Source organism: Silurus meridionalis, chromosome 22 (genome assembly GCF_014805685.1).
Source record: "Silurus meridionalis isolate SWU-2019-XX chromosome 22, ASM1480568v1, whole genome shotgun sequence".
NCBI classification, from domain to species: domain Eukaryota; kingdom Metazoa; phylum Chordata; class Actinopteri; order Siluriformes; family Siluridae; genus Silurus; species Silurus meridionalis.
The window spans coordinates 3,986,165-3,995,814 of NC_060905.1; the positions used below are offsets into that span (position 1 = coordinate 3,986,165).

A 9,650-nucleotide genomic window follows, 5' to 3' on the forward strand; every position below is an offset into this window, starting at 1 on the left:
TTCACTCCAAACCATCTAAAGAATATCTTGGAGCTGGAACAGGTTTGGGTCTCCTAGTTCACGCGAAGGAAAGATTTCACGCTTTCAGAGACGTTCAATACAATTGTGTGCCTCCATGTTTGTGGGAACAGTTTGGTGGGAAAGATGGACTTTCGGATATGGACGAAAAAATTGGGTGTCCTAATACTTTTGCCTGTGTAGTGTATGTAAATTAATCATATTAATCAATTAATTAATTAATTAATTAATTAATTAATTAGATTGAATCAAAGTGCAGCTCAGTAATAATAATAATAATAATAATAATAATAATAATAATGAGATTCACAGGGAAAATCTGAACATATTTTTTATGTACATTGGAAAGAAATGGACAAACAAACAAAAAAACAAGGAAAAAAGAAAACAACTTGACTGGCAGTGTATTTCACTTCTCCTCCTTCTCACCCTCTTCCTCCTCTCCCTGTCTCCTTCTCTCCTCCCCTTTCCTTCTCTTTATCTTTCCTCTCCTTTCCACTCCTTTTCTTTCCTCCTTCTCTCTTCTTTCTCCCTCTCTTCCCTTTACTCCTCTCCACTTCTTTTCTTCTTCTTTTCCTTCTACTTCTTTCATCTCATATCTCCTCTTCTTTCCTTCCCTCACCTTTCCTCTCTTTCTACTCCTCTCCTCTCCTGCCATCTTTCTCTCCACTCTTCTCCTTTCCTTCCCTTTTATTTTCTCTTTATCCGTCCTTCTCGCCGCATCTCTAGTTTCCTCTCCTCTCCCTTCCAATCTCATCACGTTTTCTCCTACTCCATTCATCTCATTCTTTCCTCCACGCCTCTCTTCTTTTCCTTTCCTCCTCCTTTCTTACTTCTCCTCTCCTCTCTTCTCCTCTCCTCTTCTGCTACTTCTCTTATCTCCATTTCTCTTCTCTCCGTTTCTCTGCTTTCCTCCTCCTCGTCCTCTCACCCCAGTTTTCTTTCTTTCTTCTCTTTCTATCACTTTATCTTCTACATTTCCTTCATTTCTGTTTGACTCGTATTCCCTTTTCTTTCTTCCTTTTTTCTTACGTTTTCTGATCTGTCATTTTTTCCTCCCGACCACAAAAAAATGTTATTGTTGCACTTTTCTTCTCTTCACTGAGCTGAAGAAAAAGAAATCTTGAAATAAATAGATGAAACATCAGTAACGTGATCAGTGATCAGACACACAGGGTACAGTCTGATGCTTAAAAGAAAACACGCCCCTCCTTCTGAACCTCCTGCTGGGGCTGAAAGTTTCGAAGTCGATCAGGGTCGTCACACCGCTAACAGGGTCTCGGCGATTACAGGGTAGAAGCTACATCCATTACAGCATCCGCAATCATCTTTCCTTCTTGGTGTGTAAAAGTAATGGCCCCCTGGTGTGTTCAGGAAAAGGGGGCGGTGAGATGCTTAATGTTCGTGTGCTCTAATGTACTGCGCTTTAAGTGTTCGTATCGTGGCTAATATGGTTGCGGTTAGCACTAACGTCTCTCTTCGTTCCTCTGTACTATATCTGCTGCTGGATATAATTCGTTGCTTTCTGGTGCATGACGGTGTGTGTATTTAAAAAAAAAAAGATTTTATGACATGTACAGAGCACTTATTATTATTATTATTATTATTATTATTATTATTATTATTATTATTTTAACCCTCTGAACTGTGGATGTTATATAAAAGCCCGAAGCTGTGATTCGACCGCTTTGTGATTTCCGGACTCTATCAGGGTAACTTTCGAGAGACATGACGGCACAATTGATTTATTTTATATATGCACGCATTATATGGCCAAAAGTTTGTGGACACCTCACCATGTGCGTTTTTTTTTTATATCCCATTCCACATTTGCTGAAATAATAACCTCCATTCTTCGGGGAAGATGTTCCACTAGATTTTATGGAGGTTTGGTTGAGATTCATTCAGGGTGTTAGTAAAGGCCGGTACTGGAATGGAAGTGAAGTGAGAAGGCTTCTAGTGCAGTCAGAACTTTATAACAGGAGATCTTCTAGTCCAACCCTTATAAAGCAGATCTTCACAGGTCTCCTAGTTTAAGTGAAGGGACAAATTGAATGCTGCTGCATCTAAAAACATCCTGTAAAATTGTATGAAGCACATATGGGTGGAAAAGCCGTGTGTCCGAATACTTTTGGCCATGTCGTGTGAGTTATTTCGTTGTGTGATTTGTTTATGTGGTTTCTGTGTGTAGTGTTTTCACCTTTACAATATAATCAGTGCTTTCGATGTCGCTACGATCGCACCCCTTCGACTGAGTCTTCTTCTTCCGTTCCCGAGGGTTGGTGCAAAATTATTGGCACCCGTTAGGATAACTGTGTTGTAATTCTTTAAAAAAATCAAAAATCAAAACAAAAAAGAATTAAAAGGGACAAATTTAATTTACTGGGGGAAAAAAAACTTGAAATGAACCTCCTTTCAGATCTGAGTTTATTATCAGGTAAGGAACAGTAATGGTGTGTAACAAAAGTATTGACACCCCCCCTCCCTTCTTTTTAAAATCTTGTCTTCTTGGATACGGGATCATCGTCAGGTTAAAAAAAGTAAAAGTACTGGTGACTCTTGAAAAAGAAAATAAAAAAAAAAAGGATAATTTTATGTACAGTTGTGCACATTTTCTCTTCCTACTAACATAAATAATACAGAGCAAAAATATTGATACCCCTCACCATTATTGTGACTTGATTATCATTATTATAAATGATAATTCTAAGAACATTAATAAATAAATAAAAAACTCTGCAACAAGGGAAGACTATTAATGGAAAAAAAAAATATGTAGATAAATTATTGGCACCCCCTAAGAAGTTTGCTTTGTCGTCTCCTGTTAGATAAATCATTAATAAATAAACAAACAAATGAATTAAATATGATTATGGTACAAACTGGTAGCACAAATATTCAAAACTCAGATATCAATTTTTTGCAGGTATCAAAATAATTTTTTAGAATATATTTGACTTCTAGGATCTGGGATTTTTATCAGTGTATTTAAAAATATATATTATATTATTCAATAAACATTAGGCTAAGAAACCCTGGTAGCAAAATTATTGGCACCCCTCATCTTTATTATCATTAATAATTATACATTCATTCTAAGAACATTAAGCAATGTTTTTTTTTTCTTTTCTGAATGAAACCAAAAATATGTTCAATTTTCTCTGAACCAAGTGACAAATATTAACGCAAACCATATGTAGCTAAATTATTGGCACCTCAAGATATTCAAGCGGCATATCTCAGAACTGGGATTGTCAACAGGCTTAAAAAAATGAAAGAAAGAAAAACAAATTAAGAATTTGGCCTAGAGGAAGGTCACATATGGCTGCTCTTTTTGCTCCCAGTGAGCGAGCTGATAATCAGGGAAAAATAACACAAACAGCTCCGTCAGACATGTTATTCACTGTGATCCTGTCCTCCCACTCTTCCCGTCAGTGGTCAAAGGCATGTCCTAACCAATCAGCTCTCCCCCTTGTTCACTCTTTTTATTCCTCTGCCAGCGGGTAGCAAGACACGGTCTGAGGGAGAGACGGTGCACATTCCTTAGTTTAATATTATACAGTGATTCAGAAGGGAGAGAAAAGAAAACCAAGTCATGAGGAACCAGGCTGAACATACTCAACTCTCAACCCTTACAGACTAGAATCAATATTTCGCATCGCTTGTTAAATATTAAGTGTCGTGTCTTTGAATATCCTGAACAAGAAAAAGGCTTAATGATACCTTTATGTCTCAAATCCTATAACAAACACCGGCTATATCACAGCTTTATGATGATATGGAGTGAAGCAACTGTTTGGATTACAGTTTCAATATTGATAAGTGTGTACAAAGTGTTGTGATTTCAAGTTTAGAAAATCTTCCTTTACACTATATGGAGTAAACTGTGTGGAGAATAAGATTATGTGCTTTTTGAACCTCCACTCTTCTGGGAAGATGTTGCACTAAATTTTGTGGGTTTGTGTGAGATTCATTCAGACACCAGGGTGTTAGTAAAGTCAGGTTTTGATGTAGGTGAGAAGGTGAGGAGGCCTGGGGGTGTACAGTGATCACATCCATTGGAGCTCTATAGCAGTAGATCTTCCACTCCAACCTATATGTTCCTGGAGCTGACTTTGTGCACAGGGGCGTTGTCATGCTGGAACAGTTTTGGGTCTCCAAGCTCAGATGAAAAGATGATGTCATGCTCCAGCATCTGAAGACATCCTTCGTGGGCAAGAAACACATATGGGTGGAAAAGTCAGGTGTCCAAATACTTTTGTCCATATAGTGTGAGAGTTCAAAGTAAATGCATAAAATACATATTTAATGTCCTGAGTTTGAATTTGTAATAATGGTAGGAAAAATGTATAAAGAATTAATTATAATTAATTATAATTATAATTTATTTGCATAAATGTTACAACTCTGCACAATTAGTAGACATTTAGTAAGGAATAGAAAAAAAAAAGAAAAAGAAAAAGCTCTTTTTTTCCCTTTTATCTTGCTCATTTAAGAGCCTATGAGTTATTAGAGAACCTAAAGACCCCCATGAAGACCAAGAAGCTCTCAAAACATTTCGGTTTTGCAGATCCCCTTACCCAGAGCGAATTGAAGGTTAAGGGCCTTGGTTAAGAGCGCAGCAGTGGTAGCTCGGAAGTGTTGGGATTTAAAACCGACCTTCCGATCCGAGGTCCACTGAGCCACCACGTCCCACATCCCAAAAACAAGCCTGAGAGGACTTTTAAGCAGGGTTCCATAATAAACCAGTATCCCATTAATGGAATACACCTTTATCCAGGTGTTCTACAACTAAGCAGTTGAAGGTCAAGGGCCTTCCAAGTCCAGGATCTTAACCATGAAACCACCACTTCTGAACAATCGTATCCCGAACAGTGAGTGAACACCCTGCAGGCTCGCCTGGGGGACGTCGTCCACCAAACCACAGTGATCAGAAGCAGGTGAAGAAGGAGTTCAAAACAGACGCAAGTTTATTTAAAGCCACGTTAAACAAATCGAGGTCTGCAGATTCTTACAAAATATATTTTATAGACATGAAAAGTACAAATAACATCAGAATATCCTGACTCAAAACATCACTATACATCAAACCACATGTATTACAGACTATTAAAGTGTGTGTGTGTGTGTGTGTGTGTGTGTGTGTGTGTGTGTGTGTGTGTGTGTGTGTGTGTGTAATACTTATTCAACACAAAAGTGTTAAAGTAGAACCTTTTTAGGTCCATGACATAATCCCGAGGTGATAGAGGAAGGTTCCTGGTTGGGAATTTTTATGTGGGCTGAGAGTCAGAATTCACTGCAAAGAGAAAATACATGTTCATTAGGAATCTGTTTCCTACTGCAAGCCTACAGGCAGCTCCAAAACTATTGGCACCTCTTAGAAGAACAGTGATTAGTGCTTAATGAAACCAATACACGCGGTAATTGTAAATAAATAATACACTACATATGCAAATATAGTTTAGTGTAGATACCCATCCATAAGATTTGTGCTTTTTGAACATTTCATTCTACATTAAGTCTCTATTTGAAGTTATAATAATTCTGTACTCTTGTACGCTTGTGCATCTAAAGATATCTGATACACAATTGTGTGTCTGTGGGTAGAAACACATATGTCTGGAAAAGATAGATAGATAGATAAAAGACAGAGACAGACTGACACAGACAGACATATATATAGTATAATTATTTCACTCTATTAATATTTTGTATAAAAAACTAAAAATAATAATAATAATTGAAATCCCTGAATATAATAATATAATATAATATAAAATATATATAATATAATTTAAAATAGATATAATAATATATAATATAATATATAAAATAATAGAATAGAATAATAATAGAATAGAATATATAATATAAAATATTTAATATAGAATAGAATAGAATAGAATAGAATAGAATAGAATAGAATAGAATTGGGTTGCACTCTTAGTGCCAGAAAGGAAAGGTAGATATTTTGTGTGTTCAGGAGACCAAGTGGAAATGGAGTAAGACCAGGAACATTGAAGATGGGGTAGAAACTGTTCTATCATGGTGTGGATGGAAAGAGAAATGGTGTAGGGGTGATTCTGAAGGAAGAGTACAGTAAGAGTGTAGTGGAGGTGAAGAGAGTTTCTGATAAACGTGAAGCTGGAAGTTGAAGAGGTGAATATAAGGGTTTAAGTACCTGGGGTCAACAGTGTAAAGTAATGGAGAGTGTGTTAGAGAACTGAAGAAAAGAGTGCAGGCAGGGTGGAGTGGGTGGAGAAGAGTGATAGCAGGAGTGATTTGAGATAGAAGAGTATCTGTGAGAGTGAAAGGGAAAGTTTATAGGACTGTAGTGAGACCTGAGATGTTGTATGGATTAGAGACAGTGGCATTGAGTAAAAGACAGAAGGTGGAGCTGGAGGTAGCAGAGCTGAAGATGTTGAGGTTTTCGTTGGGAGTGATGATCATGGACAGGATTAGAAATGAGTTTATTAGAGGGACAGCAAATGTAGGAGGTTTTGGAGACAAGGTGAGGGAGGTGAGATTGAGATGGTTTGGACATGTGCAGAGGAGGGACATGGGGTATATCAGTAGGAGGATGCTGAGGATGGAGACACCAGGAAGGAGGAAAAGAGGAAGACCAAGGAGGAGGTTTATGGATGTGGTGAGGGAAGACATGCAGGTAGTTGGTGTGAAAGAGGCAGATGTAGAGGACAGGGGGGGTATGGAGACAGATGATCCGCTGTGGCGCCCCCTAATGGGAGAAGCCGAAAGAAGAATAACAATAATAATATATAATGTTATATAATGTAATATAAAGCAGTATATTAGATATTAATGATTCTAAAACAGTAGAAATATATCAATATATTATGAAATAATATAATAATAATAATAATATTAATAATAATGTTAATTATAAGGCAACAAAAGCAAAAATACACTTTTAAAACACTTGCTTCCTTTTTCCCCAAAACTAAAACATGTGAGGATGTAAACTGACCAAATAATGAGGTGCCAATAGTTTTGCTTGTACTGCTTTTTCCGGAGATAGAAAATACAGCATTATTTTTGTGTAAAATAAAACTAAAGAGATTTCCTGAACTATATTTTAATGAATGGTGCCAATAAAGACTGAATGCTTACCCTGGCTTGTGACGTCCACAGTGTTGGCGCAGGAGAGGAAGCGTGTTACTTGTGGAGAGCAGGTCTGAGCAGATGATTGGTTCTCCCTCAGGCAGCGCTCGAACTCGGAGAATTCCACACTACAGTCTGTCCGGATCTTCCTGATCACCGGACTGCATCGGGAAAAGATGGGATAAAAATCGCACAATTACACATGACTGTTATACAGAGTACAATTCAGCATTGTATAAAAAACAAAAAAGAACCTATGGCATAACTATTGGCACCCCTTCAGACCTTTACACCATTTTGAGTCTTCTGATATCAAATAATGATTATATCTGGCGCCCCTTCGAATCGTTACAGGATCTGAGATTTTTTTGGGTGTAAATATTAATTTATTTATTTTTTATACCCATTTAAAACTAATCTTAATTAAACAGAAAGGACAGCAAAATTATTGGCATCCCTTAAAAAAAAACAAGGTATGTCTTGGATCTGGAATGTGAATATTTTCCGGATGTTATTTGTTAACTCTTTTTTTGTCTACAGAAAATGAGAGGAAATGCTGGTGTCTGGAGAAAAGATGTGTGGGATCTGAGGTGTGGACGTACTGAGAGGAGGTGCACTGTGCCACCTTCACCTTCAGGTGGTGACATCGCTCCTGCCATGTTGAAGGACTGGAAGCCACACAGGCGCCGTACTCCTCCATCTCCTTCTGGCAGAATTTAGCTGTAATGTCCATTGCTGCCTGCCTGGAAAAGAAATTCACACAAAAACTGAACGAACCTGGAACTCGCAAGGAAAATTCAATCCTGAACGCCATCAGTGATGCAGCGCTTTCTATCTATCTATCTATCTATCTATCTATCTATCTATATATCTCTCTATCTATCTGCCTTTTTCCTTTTTTCTTTCTTTCTTTCTTTCTATCTGCCTATTTTCTTTCTTTCTTTCTATCTATCTATCTATCTGCCTATTTTCTTTCCTTCTTTCTATCAATCAATCAATCTGTTTATCTATATATCTGTCTGCCTAACTATCCATCCCTCCATCCATCCATCTCAGTTAGCATGACGTGTCCAAAACACTTCCAAAATTATAACTTCATAGAAGACATAACTCCATCTCTTGTACTCCTCTTTCCATTTCTCTGATTTCTTCCTCCAAAGGGACTCGTAATAATTCCTGCCAATCAGATTTAAGCCTCCAAAAAGTGACTCTCCTGCAGCACTGGATTTCCAACTCACAGCATCCTGATCACCACAGATCTCCTCATCAGATCTCCTCACCAGATCTCCTCACCAGATCTCCTCACCCTCACTCAGTTTAGAATTCTGCTCTTTCTTACACACCTCAAATATAAAACCTGACCTCAAAATCCCCTCCAGACCCTTTTCCCGAGGGCCTCTGGATCTCAGGAGTCAGGAATACACTGGAATAAACCGGAGAACCCTGAGGAAGATCAAATCCACCTCGCAGGGACTTTTAATGCACAAATGCTAACTTCTATAGGTCCAGTTTCTGTAGGTATTTCTATTAGGTATCATTAACAGTTTTAGATTCTCAAACATCTCCATCCAGCATCTAGGAAAACATCTCAAAACATCTCAAAACATCTGCACAAATGAACAATAAGTAAATAGTAACATTAAGTGGATAATCAGGTGTAACCTGCGGTATTCTACAAGCCTTTTGTTTCTTGTTATAAATATGAATAAATACCTTAAAACGTGTAAAAGTCTTATTTAAGGTTAAATAATAAAACTTACATGTTTGACACCTGAACTGAAATCAACACACGTGAAGGTTGAACCTTTCAGACGCACATGTAAAGTCAGCCGGTCGATCTACACACTTCCTCTTTCCGACGATTCTGATTGGTCAGAACAGTCACAACCTGCAATTCTATTGGCCAGTGGAACGTCAATCAAAACAAAGAAGGTGGGTCTTAAAAGGGACGAACGTTTCCTTAAAGAGGCAGGTGTTATTGAAACTATATTCTTTATATAAATTATTATTATTGTTGTTATTGTTATTATTATTGTTATTTATTTAATAACAATAATAATACTAATACATAAAATATGTCTATTTACATATAAAAAATAATAAATATAATAAATTATGTGCTTTTCTATCTATCTATCTATCTATCTATCTATCTATCTATCTATCTATCTATCTATCTATCTATCTATCTATCTATCTATCTATATGATAATTTACAAATGTGACTAATTAAAGAGGGCAAAGTTTTTTTTTCCCTCAAAGGTAATTCTTTTATCCACTTTTGGGACCAATACTATATTTTTTGTTATTGAACTTTTATTAAGATTCAGTTTCAGGTTATTTTTTACTTCCATCATTAGAAAGTATATGAAATGACATTGATGGCAATTGCAGGCCGTGCATTTCACACTTGGACCTTCACTGGTTTCCTACCTCAATCAATCCACCTCTTATTAGCATCATTACAAATCACTATTGAAACCGACAGAATTATAAAGAAACGCAGATCAACA

The 9,650-nt window shown here is 37.0% G+C and overlaps 1 protein-coding gene across 1 annotated transcript; it reads right to left on the reverse strand.

Moving 5' to 3' along the window:
• Positions 1–4,970: 4,970 nt before the first annotated feature.
• Positions 4,971–8,997, reverse strand: LOC124376134 (coiled-coil-helix-coiled-coil-helix domain-containing protein 5). Its single transcript, XM_046835072.1, has 4 exons — positions 8,898–8,997; positions 7,740–7,880; positions 7,147–7,298; positions 4,971–5,314 (listed from the first exon to the last, which is right to left on the reverse strand). Coding segments are annotated over exons 1-4 (321 nt in total). The 5' UTR covers positions 8,900–8,997; the 3' UTR covers positions 4,971–5,288.
• Positions 8,998–9,650: the final 653 nt, after the last annotated feature.